Source organism: Rhea americana, unplaced genomic scaffold (genome assembly GCF_003343005.1).
Source record: "Rhea americana isolate MKP2758 unplaced genomic scaffold, rheAme1 scaffold_5, whole genome shotgun sequence".
NCBI classification, from domain to species: Eukaryota; Metazoa; Chordata; class Aves; order Rheiformes; family Rheidae; genus Rhea; species Rhea americana.
In genome coordinates this window covers 6,492,650-6,519,811 of record NW_028186645.1, presented here as the reverse complement: position 1 = coordinate 6,519,811, position 27,162 = coordinate 6,492,650, and the positions used below count along the sequence as shown (strand labels likewise).

Here is a 27,162-nt window from a genome sequence, read left to right as displayed (position 1 = left end):
TCCTATCCTAATCTCCTTCCTGAAAATACCCTTCACAACCATCCTACCCCCATGCTGGGTGTGAGAAGATGGTGCAAGTGGAGTCTGATACCTTGACATTTATTGGAGCCCATTGCCTGGCCAGCCCCTGCAGCCGAGGGGATCAGAGGCTCCTAGTGTGTGGCTGGTCCTCCAGCACGCTGTTGGTTGTGGATGGTAATGGGCAGGCTGTGTGCAGGGACAGAGCGGGGAAGAGGGGAGGGGAGTGGGAGAGGAGGAGGTGGCTTCCTCCTGACGCCATTTCCGAGGGGCTGGAATATATAAATGAGCCGGTTGCTGCAGTGCCCCATCTGGGATCTTCAGCCAAGGCGCTGGCGTAGACACACACAGTGCTGGTCTCCCCCAGCACCGCTCTTGGAACCCTCCACGTCAGGGCCAGACCCGTCGTCTGCCTCTGCCTCCCTCCCTCCGCCCCTGACACCACCATGAGCCGCCTGGGACTTCTTGCCCTCCTCTTCCTGGCCGTGCCGGGTAAGTGGGGCTGGGGCTGGGCTCTGTCCGCCCCAAACCTTCCGGGACTGCTCAGCACCGCGGACAGCGCCGGGCCGCTCCGCGCCGAGCCCGCCGCGGCCGCTTCAGCACCGCGGACAGCGCCCGCCGCAAGGTCACTGCCTGGGCGCTGCGCCGGCCCGGGCCGCGGCCGCGGCCGCCCGCGGGACCTGCCCTGCCCTGCCCTTCCCTTCCCTTCCCTCTTTCTAAGGGGACACAGAGCCCACATCCAAGTACTGCCCCCAGGGGCCATTTCCACCAGTGCTGGACGCCCCTCTTCTCTGTTCTTATTTCATCAGGGAGGGTTTTCTCTGCTTGTCGCCCAGAGGAGGCCAAATAATAAGATCTTTTATTTTGCTCTCCCTACATTTTACAGCCATCTCCCTTCCAGTGACAAATGACATGAATAAAGGGGACACGAAGGTAAGGAGGAGCTGGTGGTGGACACAGGTGTGGGGTATGTGTGTGTGGAGGGGGATGTTGAGCGATGTGATGTTTAGCCTCCACCTAGGTGGCCTGGGTCTTGCTTACTCTTATTGAAATAGCCTGTAGGAAGTGACAGCTGGGGGGGAGCGGGGGGGGGGGGAGGATTGCAAGAGATTTCCACACAGCAAGATCTATCCTCTGCCTCTCCCTCCCTACCAGGATTTACCCTTTATGCATCCACTGCTGTGCTCCTGGTCAGGAGCAGAGTCCCTTAGGAAGTTCCCAGAGGTGCTAAACAAGCTTGTTTGGAGCACAGTGAGATTGGGGATGGAGGCTGGGTATGACCCTCTCTAGTCCTCCTACTTTCAGTTTTTCTAAGCTTCCCACAGGAGGTGAGTCAGTTGGGAGAGAGGGAGGAAATGTGATTCAGGAATGGGTACTGCTGGAAATGTGTGTGCTTTGGAGAGTACATGTTATTTAAACATACATGTTCCTGAAAAATAGACAACTGGCTGCTCTCGGGTTGCTTATTTGTTCTCAGCTATCACTCATCCTGTCTCAAAGGATTTTCACAGTGCGTGACTTGGCTGACCTCTCGAGTCTTCTACTATAGGCTTCTATGTAAATGTCTCTCTATATCTCTGACATTCAAAGCTGCACTTCACAAGTGTGTGCACTCTGAACTGGATTTTGGCAAGTAAAAGATTGGATAAGTGGTTTATGAGTGTTGACCTGTGACAAAAATGCCTTCCTGGTACTATAATGCCTATAGCCTTTCAGATGCATCTATCTCTCCAGGGCCAAATTAAGACTTCTACAGAAATTATTGTATAGAAAATACATATCAGCCCTCTTTCCCTTGCTTCTTGAACCTCCTTGTTTCCTGAAATTTTCTAACTACAGAAGGCTTTTCCCTAGGCAGCAGTAGAGGAGGGCATATTCATGTCAATCTCAGCGCAGGCTCCTTTGTACACCATGTTTCTGCTCATCGCTTCCTACAGGGTAAAAGTGCCTTGAGAAAGCCTCCCTGTCTCTGTCAGACACACTTGAGCCTGGACAGCTGTTGCTCTGTTAAAACTTTAGCCCACTTAGCCCTGCTAGGGGCTGAGCTGTGAGCAGTCAGGCAGTGTTATAGCACTGGGCAGCTGCTTCAGGCTGTGGGGAAGCCTGTGTCTGGGTTGCTAACTGAGAATGRGGGCTCAGAGTACCTGCCCCTTCAAATTGGCTGTGCCAGTGAAATGCTCATTGGGCACCTGGTGGGAAAATCCGTTAAGTTCACAACTTTCCTTGTGAGACCTGTTCCCCAAAATGCATGATTTGAAAAGCATGGCACTTCCCAGCAAGACACATACAGATTTTTGTAGAAGCAGGTTAAACTATATGGAAATCTTTCCACCAAGGCYGGATCTTTCTCAAGCCTGTTTCCCCTCTGGGTCTTGCACTGCTCTTGTTCAGAGCAAAGTCAGAGCATATCTTCCTTTTGAATGTTGTTGGAGCTAAAAGGAGCCCTTAGGGCTTTTCCACCTTCACCCTCCTCTGAGAAACAGATCATTTCAATGAAAGAGCTCACTGGGAGTTCCCCAGGGACAGATCASGGTAGAGAACTTCTTATCACATAGGTATGACACTGAGTACTGCAGCTCTCCCTGCCCACCATGCTGCTCTAGACATGTCCCATGCCCCCAGCATTTGCAGACGGCTCAGAGCCATGAAATGAGAAGTCAGCAACTGCAGGCTGTACTTAGGCAGATAAACACCTAACACCAACGGCTTTCCAGGGCAAGCCTAACCACAGCCAAGGCATTTAAAACCTCTCTGGTATATACTCAAAGGACACTATTTCCCATTTGTGAACCTGAATTTCAGAAGGGCCTGTGCATAGTGGAGCTCAAACATGGTGAAGTATATCCTTGTAAGGACATGATCCTTTGCGGATTTCTTTTCTGTTCAGGGACAGTCTGACCAGCTTTTAAGGATCCAGTTACATGCTCACACTTAGATGGTAACTATGGCAAAATTCCAGCCTAAGTTTCTGCACCAGCTTGCTTACACTCATTTAGAGAGGATCTCCATTTCCTGATTTAGGGTGTTATTTCATGACCTTGTGAAGCCTCACTCTGCAAGATTTACTTTTAYAAAAAGTCAAGGAGAGTGTGGTTGGAACAACTGCACTATACACCTTTTTAGCGGTTGTAAARTTCATCCACAGAGTTGACTACATTTTGGTGGTAACTGATGTTTTTCTCTGTATATGAACAAAGATCCTGAACAATGTTAGAGTTTTTCAAAATGCTTGTCTAGAGTGTGTCTTCGTACCACATTCTTATTTCTCATGCTGAGAAAGTACTTACTTCTGAGGCTGCATTGATTACTCCTGCAATAGGGGGTTCCAGAGCTTGGGAAAAGTGGAAKGGAAGTAATAGAATCTGTGTTTTGTTCTCTTTAGTGGGTGACASGTACTCTAAGCTATCTAAAATCAATCTTTATGGATTGTTCATAGAATAGGAGATTGATACCAGAGTAATTTCTCTGCTTTCATGTTGTTAGATCTTTCCTGTAGCATTTTTAATCCAGCAGACAATCCCCTTAGAATGCAAAAATAGCTAAGAGGAAATAATATTTAATCATTTTAGGGCTGTAGTCTGCAAAAGCAATGGCTGAAAGGAATTCTCTCCTTACACAGGGTGAAAAATTGCCYGTTCTAACTGATGAATGAATATATCTAATTGCTTGAATGAGCAACATTGTTGGTGATTGGAAATTGCTGACTTGTGTTTAATTTCTACTGCAGCTGCAGTGTTCTGCTCTCTCAAGAATGGCACCTTGCAAGAGGTCAGGACTCCTAGGGCTGCCTGCAGAAATTATCAGAAGAAAACAGTTCAGTCAGTGATTTTTTTTTTTTTTTTGCCTCCCAAGGCTTAATCGTATCTTTTCATTTTATTTAGCTTGCTTTTTCAATAGGCACTGCTGAGCCCTGCATGCTTTACGGGCTGCTCTATAGATAATGTTCCTTTTGAACTGGGCAGCCAGGCTGCAAAAAAATGATGCGTTCTCTCATCTGTGTGACCATTTGGGTCTATCATGACCACACAGCAGAGGTCTTGCTGGTGTGTCTTTGTGTGAGGAAGGTGCCTTCAACTTGTCTTTGAGTCTGTGACTTTGATTTTTCCTTCCACATCTGTATTGCTGTGGGATTAGTGATGATGTGGTAGCATGGGCAAAGAGTTAGGCCTGTTATCTCAGTGCAAGGTACAAAAACTGGACAATAAAATGGAGCCAGATCTTCTCATTTTAGAGGAAGAAAAGAACTGCTGGAAAGGGCAGGCCATTGTGTCTGGGAAGCTGCCTCAGGCRGCATCAGATGCTTAGGAGGGAAGTTTAGGAATTTCTTCCCTTTCAGATAACCTGCCTCCACACACAGCACTTCTGGTCTGYAATAGATGGCTTGAACACTAAAGCACAGGGTTGAATGATTCTCCAGAATGTCTTTGCTCAGGGCTTCAGAGCAGCTTTTCTCAAGGGTGTTTGTTTGAAAGTATGATTTACCTCTCCTCACCCATGGTGCCTGGCTGCAGTCTATCTAGGCCTCAGATAGATGTCAGGGTTTCAAGGTTATCTTTTTAAGAGCTGTGGTCACTTGTTGCTCCTTACAGCCTCCTACCGAGCCCTTTTTATCATCTGCAGGCTGAGAAACATTGCCTTGAAAGAGGATGATTTTGAGTTCCCTGTGTGTATACCCAATTCCCATTTAATATCTTGACATGCACAGCCTTGATGTCCTGCAGCAGTGAGCTCCTCAGCAGAAGAGTACATCATGCTGAAAGAGCCCCTTCCTTTGCCCCATGATTTCCACACTTCTCAGTTTGGTGAAGTGTCTTCTGTTCCTGTGCTATGTAACATACAGAAGCAAATATTTGATTTTAGCTCACCTAGAAAAGGAGGAGGACCTATGTCATCACCTTCTTCATTTCAGCCATGGTAACAGATTTAAGGAAAAAAAAGAAAAAAATAACAGTGTTTTAATCTGTTTCTTTGCCTCCTTCTAGGTGATGAAGTGCATTGTAGAGGTCATCTCTGATACTTTATCCAAGCCAAATCCCCTGCCAATCAGTGAGGAATGCCTAGAAACCCTCAGAGGAGGTACAGAGGAGAGGCTCTTTCAGATTTAATGCTGGGTTTTAGTGAGAGCAGGTCTGGCAGGGACACAAGCCGGGGCTGAGCCTTCCCTGCTGTGTCTAGTCTGATGCACGTTCTGGCCCTTGCAAGGGCTCCCTGCCATAGTCACCTTCCTTGTGGCCACCTCACCAGGCTGGTTGGGGCCCAAGAAGCAGGGAAGGAGCTGCTGCTCAGCCCAGACCATGCACCGAGCAGGCATGCCTGCGCTGCCAGCTCTGCAGCCGCAGGAGGCACTGATCACACAAAGCTGCCTGCTCTTCATGAGAATTTTTCTGTTCTTAACCACTTAACCACAGTCAAGAGAGGTGGCAGAAAATCATCCCAGTGGAGATGTGGAGAAAAGAGTTAAAAAAAAAGGGGGGGGAGGGGAGCTAGTGGGGTTTTGGGTTTGGGTTCTTCTTCTTCTTCTTCTTCTTTTTTTTTTTTTTTTTTTTTTTTAACCAAGTCTTCCCCTTTGCAGATGAACGAATCATTTCTATCCTTCGACACCAAAATTTACTGAAGGAGCTTCAGGAAATTGCTATTCAAGGTATAGTTTCAATACATTTTTCTGGGAAGAGGAGGTTAGTCTATTGTGGTGGCCCTGTGCACCTCTTTTCCCGTTTAATTTTACATTAGTTTTGGTTCATACATACGTGCCTGAGGGAATGTACATAAACTGGGAAGTTTATTCTAGATCCAGGATTGCTAGTAGAGATGCTGGGGCAGTGGAGGAATTTTGCTTATAAAAATTCCAATACATATCCGTCCAATGATTTAAGTGGCCTTTAATGTAACTTGTTAGCTGTGTAGAGTTTTCCTAGAGAGTATATGCACTTTAGCGTGGGAGAACCCTAAAGGGAAATACTGTGGCTTAATTCAACAAATAACTGCTAACTCCTGAACTGGAATAAAAGACAAGAAAACCTTCACTGTTTCTGTCACTGGAGTCTAGTACTAGATGTCGGTGGGGCAGTCACTGAGCAGGGAGCAGGCTTTTCACCCACAAGCCCCCAAGTCAAGGCTTCCTTGAGCTGATGAGGAATTTCCTATTGACTTCCTTAGGTCAAGTGCAAGTTCCTTTGCTCCAGAGATGTGTGGGCTACTGACTGCAAGACAGTGTGGGAGCAGCAGTGGTTAGGAGCGTCGTAAAGGATGCAGAAGTGGGGGGGAAGGTGCTATCCTCAGGAGCCCAGATCTCCAAAGCTCATTAGTAGTTTCCAGGTGAGGCTAGTTTAAAGCTGATGCAGGTCCTTCTGTCCTGCATGATCGGCAGGGGCTGTAGCACAATACTTTCCAAGTTGCAGAGAGAGCAGTTGTGGCTCTTCCTCCTTCCTTCCCCCTTGGGGGTCCCCAGCTGGTGACTTTCCCTTGCTGGGGCATCACAGCACCCTGCTCCCATATGGCATGGCAGCCAGGATGTCTGGGAGACAGTGCCACCAGACTGCCTTCAGAGCAGGGGTGCCACAGAGGTAACAGGGATAAGGGAGAGGGAAAATGCAGGAGGTAAAGATTAGGAGAGAAGTAACAGCCCCATGTAGGTCCCAAAGCAAACGCTGGCACTGCCCAAGTCCCACTGGTGGAGGGAACAGCAGGGCCATAACCCTGGACCAGCTCCATGGATACTCTGACAATCCAGAACAGAGAAACCTCAGTCTATACCCTGGGGTCCCATTGCCCAGGCGCCCTGAGGGAGGTGAGGCAGAGTTCTCAGCTGAAATTAATCAGACACACGGTGTCAACATGTGGCAGTGAAGTCTATATGAAGGGACTTGTTTAATAAAGATGCATCTTGCTCACCTCTTACCTTGCCTTGAGCCTATCACACCATCCTGTCCTAAGGTAACATGATCTCTGATCAGCAGATCAGAGCGATTGTCTTGAAGCCTGAAACAAAAGCAAAATTCAAGGATGTTTTGCTTGGTCTCCTCTATGGTGGCTGTAGCTGAGCTAAGTCAGGCTGGGAAAGCCCACACACCCTTCAGCTTTGTTCTTTGTAGGGCTAGAGAGGAGAGAGCTGGCAATGCTGGTGCTTTCCTTTGAAATAAGATGTAGAAGCCAGGTGAGAGCTGGGTTAGAAAGCACATTCTTGCCTTTGGTTTCTGGAAACCTTGGTTTCCAGCTGTCTTTGGGATAGGGCTGCCTGGGGCAAGCTGTTTGCCAGCTACAGCAGCCCTGAGCTTGTGGTGCCATTGGCCTCAGACCCTGCAGTCCCCCTTCCTATAGCTGTCACCTCTAGACAACAATTTCTCCAGATTGCTGCCTTTGTTGTGCTAGGTCCATAATTCTGAGTAGGTTTTGGGGCCTCTGGACCTTGGGTTATCCACAGGATGGGAATGAGTGCTGTTTCTCCTCCCTGAAAAGAGAGGGGAAGCCTGCACTTCCCTGGGGAGTGGGCAAAAAAGCAGCACAGCCCTGGGAGAAGAATCCCGGCCACCAAGGCAGGAATGCACACAGGCTCTGATCGACCACCTCTGCAGAGATACGTAGGCAGCATCTGGAAGGCTGCTGTTCAGCACCTCTTATTCCCTAGCTCTGTGTTAATATTACCCCTTTCCTAGCCACCCTGCTTGTTTATTTAGAGATCTTTCTCTTTCCTAAAAGCTATGTTTTTGACAGCAACATTGTTATTCTAGTTGATTCACATATTCTCTAATATCACTTTTCCTTCTAGCTGTCTATTAACAGATTAGTACACTGTAGAAAATATATGTGTAATTAAAAAGGACACAGAACTATTTTGCTGTCTCCACTTTGTAAAACACAGCAGGGAATGTTGTTTTCTCCTCATTACTTGACATAGGTGCTAATGAGAGAACTCAGCAACAGAAGAAAAACAGTGGTTTCGAAGATGAACTTTCTGAAGTCCTTGAAAGTCAGAATGACAAGAACAAGCAAAGAGGTCAGTGTCAGCCTAACCCCCAGAAAATCCAAGTCTGGCTGTAAACAAGGATGTTCTTTCTAACAGCCTTGATATGTCCATCTGCTTTTCATTTAGGCTTTCTTTCGATGCTGTTGCTGATACCCACCAGCAACCTCATGTTTGCTTTGGTCTTATTTACCAGCTTAAAAAGCATGCAGTTTCTGAGCTGTAGCAACTGGTGATGTACAGGCTACAAAACTGATATAGATCTTCCACCCTGCTTCCAACACCATCACTCATTTTTAATGTTTAAAATGAGTTACAGCTAGGGAAATCCTGTACTGAAGCACCTGATGATACACCCAAAACCAATTGGGGTCTGCTCCTATCACCACCCTTTTTTCCAGACATCCAAGACATTAGGTTATGGGTCCCTGAAGTGAAACTGGAACTTGAGATACACACGCACACACACAAGATACATCCTAAAAAGACCACATTCAGCTGTAATCTCCGCTTGCTACCACATTGCTGCTGCCAGCGTAGAGACAGGCAGTGTAACGGAAAGGAGAGTTCAGCCTGTTCCCTGGTTCAGTCTGTTCCCTTTTCCGCGTCAGGAGGAGAGGAGGGAACAGCGGGGTGAGACGGTTTCTAGCACAGCAGCAGCATCCCCGGCAGAGGCCGGCCGCGGGTGCGGGCGGCTCGTGCGCGCTAGCTGTGCCGCAGCACCGCGCGCAGCCTGAGCGCCCGGCCTCGCTCCCACCGCCGGCGCAGAGACCGTGCAAAGGCAAAGCGCGCGCACGATCCCCCCCCACCCCGGGGCCAGAGGCAGCCGCGTGGCCCCGTGCGGCGCCTTGCTCCCTGGGCAGCACTCGGCCAGTGCGCTGGCACGGCTCTGCCAGGGGGTCACAGCCGCAAGCGGCGCACTGCCCTCTGCTCCTGTGCCCCCTCACCCAACCTGCTCCCCAGCCCTGCTGCCGCCCGCTCTCCCCTTTTCGTTCTGCCCCGTTCCTGCTCCTTTCCRTTCCAGTTGCTCTTTGCCTCCCACCCGTCACTGTTTCTTTTCCAACACGATTTCAGTGATTAATTATGTTAAAAGAGTTCACCCTCTGCGATGAACAAGAGCAAATACACAGACTCCATTAAGCTCTTGGTAATTGCCCCTCAGTAGCTGTTCAGCAAAAACAGAGCCAGCCCCACTTCCCTCCGGCTCTCCTAGAAACAACGCTTGGCTCCCTCCTCAAAATGTGAGAATTGATGATGTGATGTTAGTGCAGTACTCCAAGTGCACAGAAAGCATGTAAGTCATACCTAAATCCTTCCATTTTATATGTGATCCGGTTTCACGTGTGGAAAGTGTGTTACTGGCGTCTAGATAGATGGCAATGCAGATTCTGCTTCAGCAGAGCACTGCAGCATATGTTTTTAACTTCAACTCTGTATGTCTATCCGGGAGGGTAGACATCAGCTAGCACACTGACTTGCCTAAATGCAAGCGTMTGTTCAAGCGAATTGCTAAAAGAGAGGAACAGATCCATGGGTGGGTTAAGCAGATGGCTGAGTGGGGCTGCGGCTGGAGCTGCGTAAGCAGCACAAAGTCTTCCCCGTTTGTGCAATGAGCTCTGAGCAGACGTGTCGGTTCTTGCTCCTCACTGCAGATGAGGCACAGGAGCGCCCTGAAGAGGAGCAGCCCACAGTGTCCCTGGCTGAGCTAGAAGCAGAGAAARTCCAGCAAAATGAGAGAGAAGATTCAAGAGAGGAGGGAAAAAACAGCCTGGAGGAGAGGGAGCCCAGGCCACRGGATGCTCACCCTGGCCAGAAGAGGGGTCGTGAGGAAGCAGAGAGCAATGAGATTGGAGGCACAGAAGATGAAGATGCCCAGAGGGAAGAGGCTTTGGASAATCGCATCAGTGAAGACCTTGGTGAGGAAGAGCAGAAGCAACGAGAGGAGGAAGAGGAGCCACCCAGAGGCACTGGTGACAGCCTGGAGCTTGAGGAGGAGCGAGAGCAGGCGTCCAGACAGGGTCAGGAGGAGAGCCAGGAGGAGGCAGGGGGGCGTACGGAGCGGGAGGACGAGCAAGGAGATGCTGCTGTGGAGGAGGACCCTACCGAAGCCGAGAGGTCACTTGATTTGGCTGAGGAAGACATGGAGGCTGAGGTGATGCAAAGAGATGACAGTACGTATCTTAGACAACTGCACTGATACCTACACAGGGGTGGGCTGAGAGCCCTGAGACAGACTGATAAGAGGCTCTAAAGGCTAAAAATTCAAATAGGTGCCCACAGGGTTTACAAAAGTACTCCCAGTATCACTCAGACCCCCGCCCACCTCCCTCAAGCACCCATGAGCACAGGCATATACACAGCTGGGTAACACAGGCCCTGCAYTTGCCTCACTATCTGCTCTCCAGTTCCAGTTTCTGTAGCACTGTGAGATGACTCCTTTCTGCAGCTTGAATTTGCTAAGCATTTTTGACTGCTGCCCCTATTGTCTGTTGCTGATATAAGAATGATTATTTCCAAAATCTTGGCGATAYGTCACATCCTGCCATAAGTCAGGAACTCCACTTTGAATCACATTACCTTCCTCTGTAATAAACAAGCCTTGGTTCAAAGGTGACATCTAATCAGGTTAGAGCTTGTTCTCACAGTTACATTTGATGCTTTTTCAGATAATGAAGAAGCTTTGGGATTTGGCAAAGATGGGCAGAGCTCAGAGGAGGAGGAAGAGCAACCCCACAGACTGAAAGGAAGAAGGCATCGCCTGGAGGATGAAGCAATGCAAGCAGAGGAGGACATCTTCCAGCCTAGAGATGTCAAAAGTGAAGAAATGGAGGAGGAATCCTCCAGGGAATGGGAAGACTCCAAGAGATGGAATAAAATGGATGAGCTGGCCAAGCAGCTGACGTCAAAGAAGCGCATGGAGGAGAATGACAGTGAGGAAGACCCAGACAGGTCCATGAAAATGGCATTCAGGTCCCACAAGTATGACTTCGGTAGTCCAGAGGAAGATGCAAGAMGGTCATGGAAGCGTCACTCAAAGGAGGACAGCAGTGAAGGAGGTTTCCCGCTTGCTGCCATGCCTGAAGAAAAGAAGGATGAGGAAGGCAGTGCTAACAGAAGAACAGAGGTTGGTGAACACAGACYTAATAATAAACCCTATCCAGTTATTACTAGGGAATCCAGACTATGCTTGGAGACATAGAATCGTACCTTGCTGTTACGCAGCAACCAGCATTACTTTGTTGTGACATTAAGGGGATGCCCTATAAGATAGTTCCCAAACACCTCAAGGGGCGCTATGCTGTAACTTGTCATGTCCCTTGGCAGCCAGCTRAGCTGGTGCAGCCGTCTTTGTTGTCAGACTCACCAGTCGTGTGACTATGCAGGCCTTCCATGGAGCTAGAGCATCTCACAGATGTGTTTTGAATGATAGTTCTAGGAGTTACCTGAGTATCTGCATGGCCCGCCCAGAAGATAGGTGGCTTTAGACTTTGCTGATGAGCCACAGCTCCAGGCACTGACATTTATTTGGTCCTGACTGGGATAGAGAAGTAGGCTGGACAGGCAGGGCTGGGGCTGGTCTCTGCAGGTGTTTGTTCTGGGGCAAGCCACACTTGGCTGCCCAGGAGCATGTTGGGGCCGTGTGAGCTGGGCTGGAGTGTGTGGCACCTCTCTCACCTCTGGAATGCCCTTTTGCTGGGTTATGCACGGAAATACAGCCCAAATAACAACAACCACGTAGCTCATCGGCATCCTCAGCCCATGAGGCAGAGCCCATGAGTTCATGGTTCAAAGCAAAGTCAAAGGTGTCTCTTGTCTGTTTGTGGCAGTGGCTTCAAGCAGGGAGGCAGTGAGCCTGCTGAAGGTACAGGCCTTCAGCATGAAGTGTGCCTGCTTAAGCTACTTTCTTGCCATCCTCTGATCCTGATGCAGATTTCTTCCCCAGAAAGGCTCTTTCCTCACTTGCTGTTATCATACTTTCAGAAAAGCAGARAGAGCTATGTGGCACAGATGAGAAGCACCCACCCCAGCTGCCCCCCAGGAGAACTGGGTGGTGGGGCAGAGATGTCTCAAACACCTCTGTGCATGCTTGTGCGGGGGGAGAGCTGGCAAGCAACACGCCTGTTGCTGCACCACCTGACCTTGTCTCCTTCTCTTCCTCCCTCTGCTTCTATTTAAGGCCTTGCCCATGCATTTTTGTCTTAATTTGTCAATTCTGAGCCTCTCTGTCGATAGCTCATGAGGCAGGCTGGTGCACAAATACCAGCCRGGCTGTGGTCAATCATCAGAGGTGTCAATCAGGCAAGACTCTCTGATGTGTCACCCTGGGTGGCTGCAGTCTGGCATGTCACAGGCAGAGCCAGCCACTCACCTCCTGAGCCATAGACCAGCCTGGCAAGGGGGCTGGTGGACACAGAGTGCCCTCTTCTCCTGCACAGAAAAACAGCCACCCCTGCATGGCTTAAATCGCAGCTGTTGACTCAGCCTGAGCAAGGGAAGGAGGTTGCTGAACCTCTACAACTGTTGTGTTTACAGTAGCAATCAGACTTTTTTTTTTTCTTTTAACTAGATCAAGGCTTCTGGGAGATGGGGAGGAGGCCTTAGCAACGGCCCCTGGGTGCCCGGGGATGAGGGAAGGGGGAGTCACAGGCTCCAGCCCCATGGGAAGAGCAGCTCTGCWTAGCAGTTCCTCACTCCCTGGCCATGTAGCTGGGAGACCTTTGGGTGGCTGAGCTGAGGGCCTGAGGAGGGGATCGTCATATTCTTTTTTTATAGCTCCGAAACATGAAAGAGGATTTTTTTCTATGATGTACTTTATGGTTTTTCAAGTCAGTTACACGTACTGCGAATCAGTGGCTCTGCACTGGCTGTGCTCGGCGCCTGCTGCTTGCCTGGCTCCTTCGTTCGTGAGTGCTGTCCGTGCAGCACCGCTGGCAGGGAAAGAGGTTTTGGGGGCTGATGGGCCTAAGCCTCATCCGACAGGGCTGGTGTTGTGCTGTAGCCAAGTACGTAACATGCAGCGAGTTGGAGACAGGACAGCTGTGTCTGCCGGGCAAGGGGAGTGCGGCAGGGAGAAACGGGTGCTAGGCTGGTGCTCGGGCAAAGCCACGCGGTGACGATGACTCAGTTTGCTTGGAGGTGCTAAGTAGAATATCCTCAGGTGACGGTCAGAGAGACACAACCTGGGAAGGGTGGGCTGCCCCGGAGCCAGTGCACTGAGGGGTGCTGCAGAGCCCAGGCGGGGCTCCCGCGCCCACCCAAATACCCACGTGCAGAGTCAGCGCCAGCRCCCTTCCTGGAGCCCGGCTGTCTCCCGTGGCCGTGTGTTGCCTCTGCCTGCCCTTGCGCAGCCAGCAGGGACGCCCTGGGGCGGCTCAGATGCACTCGCCACCACTGCTGGGGCAGCAGCAGGGTTTCTGAGCACAGCCTCCATCGAGGAGGTGGCACTGGCTGATCTTGCAGTGCTTTATCACTCAGGAATAAGCACAGACTCTTTGGAGCGCTCTTTGAGATGACAGTTAACTGCCAAGGTGAGACAAGCAGAGGTCATGTAGAGCAATATTAAAAATATCAAGCTTACTTTTTGTGTTTTCTGCGCAACACACCTCTAAACTTGAAGAGTTTAAACTCCTCCACAGCAGCTCTGATTTCTCCAGCCATGGAGGGCTGTCCCCAGCCTCCAAGCCACCACTCTGGCCATCAGTTCCCTGCATTGCAAGCATGTGATGTGCTGCACATCAGGCACTGTGGGTCTGCGGCATGCCTTAGCCAAAAGCCTTAGACTCAGGGAGAAAGGCAGGGAGAGCAACCTGCTAAGAGGCTTTTGAAGCTAGACCGCTTAGTGGTAGCTAAAGAGAACCTCCCGCAGAGGAACTGGGGTGAGGGTATTAGTTACGTTTTGTGCAAAAAGCCTTATCACCAGCTGCAGTGAACATCCAACACCCTAAGGGCAGGACCAACTAATGCTTGTCAAGAGACAGTGCCCATCCCAAAGGGGCTCAAAACCAAGGAGGACAAGAGGGAGAAGGTGAGACCCAGCCGCGCTCAGGCCGGCCAGCCTGGTGCGAGGTTTCCATAGCTGCCTCCCACCTCCAAAGCGGCTGTGGGACTCGCTCCTGTTCAGCCTGAGGGCTGGCTGGGCTGACCCGCGTCTCGTTGGCTTTTGTTGTAGGACCAAGAGCTGGAGAGCCTGGCTGCCATCGAAGCAGAGCTGGAGAAAGTCGCTCACAAGCTGCACGAACTGAGGCGGGGCTGAAGGCTCCCCAGCTCTCCGCGTGCACAGAAGCCAGAGCCGCACTCATCCCTTCACACTGCATTTTCATTTACTGATTTAAAACAGATGCCGGCGGAGCAGAAGCATCTTGTCTAGGAAGCCCATCTCCCCTGAGCCAGGCCTGCCGTCCTCGCAGTAGTGTCGTGCCCATCTCCGCTTCTTTGATTTCGTGCTCCTCCGTCCACTACGTGGTGGATTCCCACCTCACCTGTACCTTTGGATGACTGTAGCTGAGAAGTGTGACTTACACATATATCTTCTCTTATTTTCTCTTTTTTTAAAAAAGACGAGACAGCTTTCTAGAATGTTCTCCTTCCACCGGTAGTTTCACTGGATAAAATTGCAATAACTTGTTATCTTTTGAACTCTGACTGTAATATATTCTATATAAAAAAAATTATCTAAGGAAAAATAAAACTGCAGTGGGTTCCTTCCCTTGTTTTTCCAGCTGTAGTCTCAATTGCTGCACACTGTAAGGTCTGTACAGTCTCAGGCAGCACAGCCCCRAAGGGCGAAATGGAGGTCTACCATTACCGTAACACGTTTCCATGGAGTTTCCCTCCTTATGTGCGCCGCCAACGGCTAAGCCCCCAAACTAAGCCCCTCTGCAAGGCCCAGAGGGTGGTTGGACTGTCGCTGCCAGTTCAGAAAACACAGTCACGCTCAGCACCCAAACCCCTCCATAGGGACAAGCAGGCCTGTTGCTGTATCACACAGCCCGGCTCCGAAGGCAGACATCCCATTTATTTCCAAAAGCCATGGATCGAGTCCATAACTCGCAGAGTAACACCAGGTTGGCAAGAGAGAAAGCAGTTTAGAAGTTTATGCATTGGGTCAGTACTTGGTAAAAACGAAGCTATTTGGGTAATAGGCGCTCCGGGCTCCAGGCCCGACGCCAGCGGGGGCTGCCCAGCCGCGTGGTCCCGACGCTCCTGCAGACAGGCCGGGCGCCASCAGGCCAGGTTGCTCCTCAACGCTCCTTTTAGCCAGAAGCCCCAGCTCGCCCGGGACTGCAAGACCAGGGCTCGAGCGGCGAGGCGCGGAGCGCTGCTCGGAGGCCGCCCGCCCGCCGAGCGCAAGCGGGGCTGCGCGCAGGCGGAGGGGACACGAGCAGAGACTGCAGTTTCGTTAACCTCACAGAAATGCACTTAGGAACAGCAATGAAATTAAAGATGTTCCACAGGAACTAGACTAAAATTTCACTGTTACTAGAGAATTAATCCAGCTGTAGAAGTCTCATTTTAAGTACTGTTCTTCATCTATCTAATTTTTTTCTTCATGGCAGGGAGAGTCTGCCTGTAGCAGACCCCTTGTAAATTCAGCTCTACATGTGGCGAGTTCAAAGAAACCCTCAAAACCCTCAAGGAACCCACAACAGAAATGTGGTCTTTTCCAAAGAAATTAGACAAGTCTTTCCATGAAGGATGCCCGTAGCACACAGAACCAGCTTACTGCTGCTACCATATCAACAAAATGAAAAATACGATACTAGATAGACCTACTAAAAACATWGTCTTAACTGGATAAAGTTCAGCCCTTGAATTCCATCTTCCCCTTTATTTGAGGAAAGTCTTCTYCACGATTAGTAAGTCAGCAGAGGAAACAAGAAAACTCTGGGCCTAGGAAGACACGTGTCCATTTGGTGAGTGCTCACTACCAGACCAGTGGTAACCCCACTTCACAGCACCTCAGACCTTCCCGACGGCAGGGCTTGTCCTTGGAGACCAGGCACAGCCCTGCTGCACCCGCTTGGTTTACACAAGGGCCTCTGCAGAACATGCCTGTTGCTTAGCAAAATTTAATYCCGCTGGCTCAGATACGTCTCCTTTCTGCACTAGTCAAAATATGGTCCCGAGTACTCAAAACCTAGCAGGATTTTAATGAAGTCAAGAATTCCCTATCCAGGATGATGAAGAAAGAATCAGCCTAGAGCGTTATATTAGGAATACATTCTTAAACACAGAAATAGCATGGTTTATAAAGGCTGAATCCCAATAATGTTTAGCTACTTTATATAGTGAGGTATAAAGAGCCTACTTCTCACCACTCTTAGAGGAAAATAAAATAAAATAAAACAAAACCAGCCTTGACCACCGATAGTGCTGATACAAGAAGGTCCAAAGTGAGTAGACACCTAAATGGTGGATGGTTGTGAAAAGCGAATTTATAAAAATGGCTTTCCCGTAAAGATCTGTCTGCCTCTGTCCTATCCACTCATAAAGAGAAAGCAGAGCAAAGCAGGTTGTAAGGCATTTATTTTCATTACGTGTTGGAAAGGGACAATTCCATCTTCAGAACAATTACAGAGAGAATGCCACAATACCTACTGCATATTGCTTTACTGTTGAAACCAAAATATTGTCCATCACAGGCGTTTGGCAAAGCAACGSCAAAAAAGAGAATATATTACCATTGAAATCAATGCTGTTAGATGAAAACACCATCTCCACTGTCAGATCTGATCAGGCAGGCAGCTGAAAATGCCAAAAAACAACTGCTTTTGATTTTTATGGTAAGCCACCCCCCCTTTTTTTTTCCAAATGTTTATATATTCTGTACAAATCAGGTACAAAATGGGTATTGTTTCAGAAATCATTGCGAGCAGGGCTGAAGCAAATCACTAGACACACTTGTTAACACTATATAGCTGGATCTGAACGCAGACATTGATGAAYTTGTGAAACATAGTGCGCTCAAAAATGGTCCCCAAGCTTTAACCACGCATAAGAGGACAGCGAAGACGGAAGGTGAAGGAGAATACCAAACACTACTCACATACGGAGAGCTAATTTTCTCAGAACTGCTGGGATCCCAAGGGATGATTATTTTTTTGCTTAAGAATGACTTCATTTTAATATGTGGGTCTCACAAGGATATACACAAGCCATATAAAATATTGAATTAGAAATAAATAATAAAAGGTACATCTAATACATCTTTTATTTTTAATTYTTTTTTACAGCACTGACTTTACAAGAGCATAAACAACTCTCATTTTTAGGGGCTGCTAATATCTGCAACAAAGAAGTCACTATTATATACTCAACATATACTCAACCTTTTAATAACTTTATATATGTATATATGACTTTTCACACAAAAAAAGTTAAAATAATTTATACCTAAGAACTACTGTGTAAAGAATGAAAGAGGGAAAAAAAGAGTTTTTAAGGGTTTCCTTTAAAAGGATGGAAAAGGAAGACCTGATTTTCATGAAGTGTCCACCAGCTGTTTCAGCTATTTCTGGAGTTCCAGGAGCCATCAACCAACACTTCACAGCAMCTCGGGAGCCCTCCACAAATCCACCCTGGGCAAGCCTTTGAAGGAGCTCATGGGGCCCATGGGCACCTGCTCAGCATCAGCCGCACCGGGTGAGAGCGGAGGTGGAGAGAGAGAGAGAGAAACAAGTCTCCCTGGGTAGCTATAAAGAAACGTGGAGTGAAACCCTGGCCCACCAGTATTAGTATGTCCACTGGCTTCAAGAAGGCCAGGATTTTACTCCCAATCCCTCTCTTCTCTCCTTTCCCTCCGTCTGCACCACATACATAGTAGATTTTCTTACAGTGATTTTTTTTTCTTTAATAGGAAAACTGCACCACCAGCAGGGACTGACCCAGTCACCTGCACGTTGCATGCACACGAGAGCAGTTCAGAGCCTCTGCTCRCTACGGATGCTATCGTGCTTGTTTCGCTGAGGAATCATTCATGTATCTTCATCTACACCTGGATCCTCTAAATATCAACAAACTAATAAATTCTGTAACCATGTAAACATGGCAGAATCCATGGAGGATCCCAAACCCATCCCGACACAAACTCAAGTTTTGATGGCCTGGATCACAGAGTGAACAGCGAAAGGAAAGGCAGTGAAGATGTGGAAAGTACTTTTCTGGAGGTTACATTCCTCTCAAATAGATATTAAAGCAACATTACAAATAAAATCAGCAATGTGATCTGCAGTAGTGTGTCTGTTTATCTATGAAAGCAAGAGGAGATTATATTAAAGGAAATATTTTAATCTACACAAAGCATTTTCACATACTCCTAATTACAAAACACATAGTTGCAACACCATGAAGTCATTGTATACTGAGTACAAAAATCAATACATCTGTTACGAAGAAGGAGAGAAGAAAAGAAAATCTGCAAGGCAATGCAACTGAATTCCTGCAAGTATGCACATGGGGTGACTGCTACAAACTCAAAATAGAGTCTATTCATGACCCCCAAAACCCCCAAASCCGAAATTTTCTGCACAGCTGCGGAAGGCAAGGCTGCAAACTACTGTGCAAGAGCCTGACTCACTGCTGCCACRCAAAAACTTTGGGAAACCTTTGTTAATTTAAGAATTGACAAAGCCCGGAAAGATTTTGGGGGGAATGGAAATCACAGAAGTATTTTTCCTTTGTTTTGCTCTTTTTYCCCAGTCAATTTAAACCCCTCTGGCCACACTTATTCTGTTGCCTTTCGACTGTATCCTGCCACTTTTAGCTACGCACTACTCCAGCTGATCGCTCTCTGGCTGAATACAGCCTGTAATTACCTGGAGAATTTGGGCTTTATCTTGAGCAATYCTCACTACCTTCAACTCCTCTAGAAGCCTCAGGGTTGGGATCTTAATTTGTATTCATCTACCACGAAAACAAATTAAACTGGTGGATTTCCACCTGAGCAACCTGCTGCAGATCTCTTCTTTACAAACATTCATGCATTTTGAATGGGGATCTTCAGGCSATTTTATCGTTCAGGTCCCAGCAGCCTGAATAAAAAATCAGAAAACCGGTGCATCGCAGCTACCAGGCAGGCCGCTCGGTCGGCGCCTGCAGCACAGAGGTCCGAATGCCCGGCCCCGCGGTTAACCCGAGGCAGAACAGCACTGGCCGAATGGATGTCCTGCTGCAAAACCCACAAATGTCACCACCGATTATCACAGCCAGGCTGCGCTTTTGCAGTTCGTTTCTGCATAATGATCCGACTGTTCCGGGACAGCCGTCACAAACCAAAGCACAACATGGCACARTCAGCTAGAGAGGGCAGCTGACGGGGGTGGTTCTGCATTACAGGCAATAATACCATGTAAGTTCTCTTCAACAGAGAAAAAATCTTCATCTACTGAGGCCAATTACATAACTTGAGTGGCAATCACAGTCAAATCTTCTCCACCGTGCTAATACAAAAGCTGGAGAAATTCCAGTCAAGCTGATGGTGTTCCTGTGGATTTGTAACAGTGACACAGAACAGAATCTGATCCCTAAGCTAATTGGTGACCATRTAATTTTAAAATAATTGCTCCAATCCACACAGCAATAGTAGCTATGCCTCTGAAGTCACAGCAGAGCCTTTTCTACCCCATAATCACAGAATTCAAATAGCCAACATGGAAAATCTCATCCAGATTGTCTGCAAAATTTTAAGAGCAAGAGCATTCTGTGAATGTCTAACATTACTAGATTTTATTATTCTCACAAAAAAAAATGCTACAAAACATTAGCCAGTTTACTGTGAAGCATATCTTAAATTAAAACTATCCTGAACTTATCAAATGAGGCAGCAATTCAGAAAAGCACTTTAGCACATGCTTAGTAATATGTGCATGCTTGAATGTTTTACAGTTAAACACTTGTATGTCTGGATACTTGATAATTTAAAGTTTTGGCTTTAAAAAGTGGTCTCCCAATTTCTTCCATGTGATTTAGCAATATTCTACTATATGAGCCATAACAACAATTTTTGCAAGGAAATATAGTACTACAGCAATTGCATGGTAATTTATGTGAAAAATCTCTTGTAATGCCACATCACAACAGGTATCTGCATATCTGCACCTGGTAAATTAAAGTGATACCAATATATTTGATAAATAAATTACAGACTATGGGAAAAACATGTCACTGATCACACCAACAACCTAAACTTGTTTTCTAGTTACTGCCAAGGTCTGGAGTAATATTTAAATATAGTATTTCTGTAAGCCTTCAGAGAATTACAAAATAAACTTTTAACAATCATTTGTAAACAAGTGTAAAATGCACAATTATATTTCAGTAGTTTATTTTGGAGAAATAAAGCAGTGCAAAATAGGCCAACCAAAATTCAGAAGGCAGCCAGGAAAATAAAAATCTTATTTGATGTTCTAACTAGGAAACAGCATACAGACATTTCAATTGGATCCAACACTCGGATTCATGTAAACATACTTAGTTTGAAAGGTCTTGAGTTACTAACCCAGTTTTAACATCATTGCTTCTTCCCCACCACCCAATTAAAAAAAAAAAAAAAAAAAAAAAAAAAAAAAAGCCACTGTAATAAAGGGAGCAAAAGGCAAATCTACAAACACTCCACCAGCTGGTTACAAGAAAGTACCATACAAAAATATGCACTGGCAAGCTCCTTCCTGAGGGTATCTTCTGTTACACATGTAACATAAAAAAAGACTTCTTTTTAAACAAACAAAAACAAACCCAAAACTGTAGATGTTGAATTTTATTTCAGTCATGGCTTTACGAAAGGTTTGGTCTATCATGACTACTTTTTTAAACCCTTAACTATTTACATCTGACTCACTCACACCACTACCCCCCAAGACCTGCAAGCTGCAGTCTACGTGGGATTCAGCAGCCTCGAAGCATACAAGGGTTGTGAAGAGTGCCCAACTCATCTGTGCACAGTCTAGGAATTTGGCTGTATTTATGTGCACCCTGGAATTCAACAGATACCAGACTCGCGAGGCCCTTCCAGTCCTTATAGAAATATCTAAACTTAAAGTTAATACCCTTCTAGAGATGGAATAACCTTCTGTTGTATACATCATCCTCAAAAATCCAATCCCAGCTATAGAGAATTCCCTAGAACGGCACTTTGGGAAAAACAATCCAATGCCTCGTACAGGAAAATCATCATTTACACAAAGTAATTACTACAGAACACTCTCAGAAACGTCTTCCCCTACAGGACTGGTATCAGGCAGGATGGTGACATTTTGGTTTACATTTCCACATTTTGGTTTACTATTTTCTCCTTGGTCTACCTGGGCTCTATTCTCTTGGTCCTTTCCTTTCGAGTAGGTATCTAATGCACGACATCAACAAAACTGGTATTAAATGCCACAGTGACGAATGCTTTATAAATGCCTGGTATAGGAAGATGGGAATTCCCTTATCTGTAAGCTAAGAGCTTAACTAAGGGAATTTTCTTAACACCACCTCCWTAAGTATATTTTAGGGCTTATATGAAGAAGGAAAGGCCACTAACTCTACCAAAATAGTGTCTATGTTGCCAGCACTGACAGACTCAGTTACTTCCAGTTTAGTGTTCAGAATTGGCAAAAGTTGCAGGAATTCTCAGCAGCAGATGCTGCCATGCTAGAAGATACAATAGAGGGTGAACACTGTAGGATTACTGTATATCTCAAGAGCAATATATAATTTGGTTGTGCTGTAGTTTACAAATGATACAGAGCACTGTTGTAAATCACCACACGGCTTCGTCTGACAGCTTGCAACACAATAACGAGGTCTCTAAGCTAGCGCTGTCATGTATTGCTACCTCATACAAAGCCTCACTACAGGCAACTCTGCCTATATTTAGTCTCCAGAAGAAAAAAAATGTACAGAGTCACGGATCTGTGAAAAGCAGCAACTGTGTTACTCCTTAGGATCTGCAGACCAGATGTACTGCTCTAAGGAAAATACGCGGCTCTGTTGGCCAGCGCCCTCGCAGAGCTGTCCCAGACCCTTCGCAAGGGCAACGGAGGGAGACTTCCGTGCTCTGCTAAGAGAAGAGCTGAAACCACTAACTCTTCGTGGATTTCACTGCTAGCAGAGGATTGAAAGGATGATATTTCATCTACCAAATCATTCATCCTGATTATCTGCACCCTTTTTTTCAGATCAGCCTGTCTGGATCAGACATGTTTCACTATTGGCAAGTGTATTAGATGCGGCTTTCGACTGAGGCAATAAGGGCAGGGGAAAAACTGCAAAGCAGGAACCATGGCCATTGCCACAGTTCTGCACCCTGAACAGTCAGTCAGCTCTGCCCCACTCACAGCAAGCTACCTGTGGACACTGTGACTGGTAGATGTTTCAACAGATTTGGTTTGGTGATACTGAAGTTGTCTTAGCTTTCTTTTGCAAGGGCCTATCTGGAAAGAGGAAACAGGATATTTTAGGCAAAAATCTCTAGCACTGTTACATTCATACACTCCATTTCAACATTATTAACTTCTTGATATCATGAGGTCCGATATTAAAATGCTGGTCACCAGTGATTACAAAGAACAACAGAAATGAAAGAGCAACCCTCCCACAATGAAAGGACTAGTGTTAAAACCCATGTGTGTGTAAACTCACTACAGATTTGCAGCTGAAATCTGATGAAATAGATCTGGATCACTTTCTCACCCTCCCTCTTTCTGTCCATTTCATCAGCAAATCATGTTAAATCAAATGGAAGGGGGTTTTTTTGTTTTGCTTTTTTGTGTTTTCTTTTTCATTTTTCACAAATGTATTGTTACAGCCTGATCTGGTTCTGGGACCACAATTTGTATCCCTGTGGCTTTTCCTTAGTCCATGGCATTGGCAAGTTATTGAGAGGAAGCTTTCGTTGCCAATGTAGCGACGCAGTGCTGCTGGAAGCTGGGGGACACTGCCGAGTTGCAGCCTAGTCTCTGGTGTTGCAGTTTTACTGAGCTGTTGGTCTCGCTTTCCACAATCCAGGAGGAGTCTTTTCCCATGACGCTGAGACAGCCTGTGCTAGCGCAGCATATCCGCTCGTCCATGATCCCGCTGGTCTGCTCAGCCAGGAGCTTGCTGCGGTTTAGCTGGGTCACCTCAGGTGCCTGGCCCTGCAGGACAGTAGCTATGTGGTTCAGGAGATCTGTGAAAAATTCGGAAACACCCTCATACCCTGAGAAGGGGAGAAAAAGGGGAGAGAGAGGAAAAAAAAAAAAAGGCAATTAAGTAATTTTTGTAAGTTCTTTCAACAGCCTTTTCTACTGATTTATTTTTGGGGCTTTTCTTGCCTTTGCTATCCTAAGTGATAGCAAAAAGGCTTCTTTTTCATGACATCACTTTGACTGCAAAAGCAGGYGAGTATAAAGAGGAACAGAACCTCATGTTAAAAATTAAGTTTATCTTTGTTCTGTTGAACCATTTGTTCAACAGAAAAAAATAAATCACCTTTCAGAACTTCTGTTTTATTTTCCTCCCAAGTATGTGTGCATATATATATATATGTGTGTACATCTTACCTTCTTCCAAGTCCAGATTTTTCCCTAGKTCACATACTCTGTGATACAATGTTAATCTTTTCCACTCTATTTCCAGGTTTTACTATGGAAACTGGCTCTAATGCACAGGTTCCTTGAGGGTCTGGACCCTTTCTAAAGTTTCCTCAGGAATATCATCAATTAGGAAAACCTCAAAGAGCAACGGGCTGGCCTTATATTCTACGGAAAAGTTAGGCTGCTGCTATACAAGCACTTTGATACTTGTCTAATTGAACCTAACTCAGCACTTAAAACATGTTCCCCACTATAAGCACTGTCTGGAAAAATGCTTGAGGGACTGAAAACCTAAATCAGTGGTACAGTATTTGGTAGAAATGCTGATCTTTGATTTCAGTACTGAAACCATCTGTTTACATGGTTAAGAGATTCCAAACAACGTACACTGCACAGTTTAACCATAACTAGGTTTCTTGTTTAAAATAGTTGGTCAGGTACCAGGACATACTGAATTTTCAGTGACACAGAGACCTGCAGTAGGCGTACAAAGTTTCTAGCTCCATTTTAAACATTCTGGAACAGGCACAGTTCTATTACTGTTTACACCTTAAAATTGAATCAGACATGCAACGTATCTGTACAATGCCTTGAAATAYATTTTAACTGCTACTGCATTACCTAGGATTGGTATCAATTTGATTTAATATTAGAAGTGCCATATGACATTCAGTGTATTTAGTAGGCTAGGATGACTGCTTAAAATGTCTAAAAAAGTATTTTAAAAGTGACCTAGTATTAATACCAGAGACTGAAGCAATAAACAACACTTTAGAAGTCCCGTGTGAATAGCACAGTTCACACAAAGCAACATATGAGCAAAACCAGAGACCACAAAGTAAATGCACATTTTAAAACACTTTTAGCGTTGTGATCACAGGGCAGAAGAGTCTCACACATCTATAAATAATTCAGTTTAAGTCTCCTTCCTCCTGTAAAGCCAAATTCCTACGGCAATAAAAACCCAGCTTCCTGAAAAAAACATAAAGCAGAAGGATAATTCAATAAATGTGGTGATTTTATAGTGTATTTATAACCCATGTATGTTAACCAATTAACTCTTATTTAGGTTGCTACACTGCTTTGGATTTTATTGTCATCAGTCACAGTTCTCCTAGATACTTCTTAACAGGTTATACAAAGCAAAGTGAAACAACGGTTCCCAGTTCTCTTATCTCAAAAGCCACTAAACAAACTCAACAAAAAAATTAACTAGTTAAAAACATCAGGCTTTCCAGTGACYCACACTACCCTGCTACAATCCATCCCTTGGCAGGGGCCAACTAGGACTTTTGTGGTGATAGAAGCCAGAACTGGATACCCACCTCTCCAACGGTGCATGTTATATTTTCTTGCTTATGTAAAAGCCACAGGATTAGCCTTCAAATCTGCTCAGAGTGCTTCAAACACCCTGGGAATAAGCCATCTCCATGGAAACAACTTTAATATTCAGAGAGGAGATCTGTAGTACCCTAGAGTGCTCTGTGTCTGCTCAGTTAAAACAAATCAGCCTTGTTTGAGGGCACATGGCAAACTCACAAAGAAGTTGCTTTTAATATTTAATGGGGAACAAGATGGCCATTTTTTCAGTCCTGAAATCAGCAGACATTACAGTGCAAAGAAGCCGTACACTTCAGGCAAGCTTCCTCTGGGACAGCCCTCTGCACACTAAAGGGAAAAGCCYCAAATAATGCTGTCTGGTCACTCAGAAAAAAAGCTCACAATGTAAATAAACAGGGAAGGGAATGGGAAGAGGACCAGGTTGTCTCAACTCTTGAGTCACAAGATGCCAGGGGAAGGCTGCACTATCAGTATTGCTGAACTCTCTTCACTGACTGCTGCAGCAAATCTTTCAAAARGCAGTTGTGGGATGTCACTGTGCTGTGACAATGAGGAAATCAAGAGGGCAAATTAAATTACACCATCAGAAAGGCAGTGAAATTGGGCTTTATATTACACACAGGATCACTGAGAGGATATAAATTTTGCATGCCTCAAAGCACAGGTTGCATAAATCATGACGCAGCAGCTACTACACTAGCACAGCCCATTAAAACCAGTGCAGAAACACCAGAGTACACAAGGTCTCGATTTGGCTATGAAGAAAATAATCTTCAGTGTTCTCTGGTTGAGCACAGATAGGAAGGAAATCTACTCAGCAATGCAAATGAATCAGAAAACAAGTCCTTTGCCCTCACTTTTGTGGAATCAAGAAATGTTTCTGAGCATTTTCAAGCTAGTATTAGAGATGTTACGTGCCTGATTTTTAGGAGGCTGYCCCTCATCTGGCACATACTCTGGTTTTCTGCATCTTCTCTTGGACAGGGAGAATTGGGACAGTCCATGTTCTGCATTTGCAGCAGCACATCATACACATGAACGGCATGTCCATATCTGATGCTCCCAGTTCCCATATATATATAGCAASGGATATTAAGGACAACAGGAAGGGCTTTTTCAAATACATCAGCAGCAAAAGGAGGACTAGGGAACATGTGGGCCCGCTCCTGAGCGGGGCGGGGGCCCTGGCGACAAGGGATACAGAGAAGGCAGAATTACTGAATGCCTTCTTTGCTTCAGTCTTCACTGCTAAGGCAGCCCCCAGGAATCCCAGAGCCTGGAGACGAGAGAGAGAGTCYGGAGAAGGGAAGACTTTCCTTTGGTTRAGGAGGAWAGGATTAGAGACCTTCTGGGCAAGCTAGACATCCACAAATCCATGGGCCCGGATGGGATGCACCCACGGGTACTGAGGGAGCTGGCAGATGTTGCTGACAAGCCGCTCTCCATCATCTTTGAAAGGTCCTGGAGAGGTGCCTGGGGACTGGAAGACAGCCAGTGTCACTCCAGTCTTCAAGAAGGTCAAGAAGGAGGACCTAGGAAACTATAGGCTAGTCAGTCTCACCTTCATCCCTGGAAAGGTGATGGAACAGCTCATTCTGGATGTCATCTCCAGACATATGGAGGAAAAGAAGGTGATCAGGAGTAGCCTGATTCCAGCATGGATTCACCAAGGGGAAATCAGGCTTAACCAATCTGAGAGCCTTCTGTGATGGAACGACTGGCTGGGTAGATGAGGGGAGAGCAGTGGACATTGTGTACCTTGACTTCAGCAAGGCTTTTGACACTGTCTCCCATAACATCCTACTAGATGTCTCCCATAACATCCTACTTCCACACTAGGAAGTGTGGGTTAGATGAGTGGACCGTGAGGTGGACTGAGAACTGGCTGAAAGGCAGAGCTCAGGGGGTTGTCATCAGCAGCATGGAGTCTAGTTGGAGGCCTGTGGCTAGTGGCATCCCCCTGGGCTCAGTACTGGGTCCCATCCTGTTCAACTTCCTCATCAATGRCCTGGATGAGGGGACAGAGTGCCTCCTTAGCAAGTTTGCTGATGATCCCAAGCTGGGAGGAGTGGCTGACACACCTGAGGGCTGTGCTGCTATTCAGAGAGACCTGGACAGGCTGSAGAGCTGGGCAGAGAGGAACCTCCTGAGGTTCAACAAGTGCAGAGTCCTGCACCTAGGGAGAAATAACCCTAGGCACCAGTACACGCTGGGGGCTGACCTTCTGGAGAGCAGCTCTGCAGAAAACGATCTGGGAGTCCTGGTAGATGACAGACTGACCGTGAGCCA

General features: G+C 46.6%; 2 protein-coding genes across 3 annotated transcripts in view; one reads left to right on the top strand and one right to left on the bottom strand.

The window, feature by feature from the left end:
* Positions 1 to 344: 344 nt before the first annotated feature.
* CHGA (chromogranin A) lies at positions 345 to 14,580 on the top strand. Its single transcript, XM_085317653.1, has 8 exons — positions 345 to 510; positions 905 to 951; positions 5,001 to 5,094; positions 5,591 to 5,659; positions 7,913 to 8,011; positions 9,631 to 10,149; positions 10,645 to 11,102; positions 14,148 to 14,580. Exons 1-8 carry the CDS (start codon positions 465 to 467, stop codon positions 14,229 to 14,231), a joined length of 1,416 nt encoding a protein of 471 aa, XP_085173779.1. The 5' UTR covers positions 345 to 464; the 3' UTR covers positions 14,232 to 14,580.
* Positions 14,581 to 17,679: 3,099 nt separating this feature from the next.
* Positions 17,680 to 27,162, bottom strand: part of ITPK1 (inositol-tetrakisphosphate 1-kinase) — a 156,225-nt gene continuing 146,742 nt past the window's right edge. For both annotated transcript variants that reach the window (XM_085317528.1, XM_085317529.1), the window contains one exon: positions 17,680 to 23,156. In XM_085317528.1, the coding sequence (XP_085173654.1) occupies positions 22,834 to 23,156 (323 nt within the window). In that variant the 3' untranslated portion in view covers positions 17,680 to 22,833. The remainder of the gene's footprint in view (positions 23,157 to 27,162) is intronic.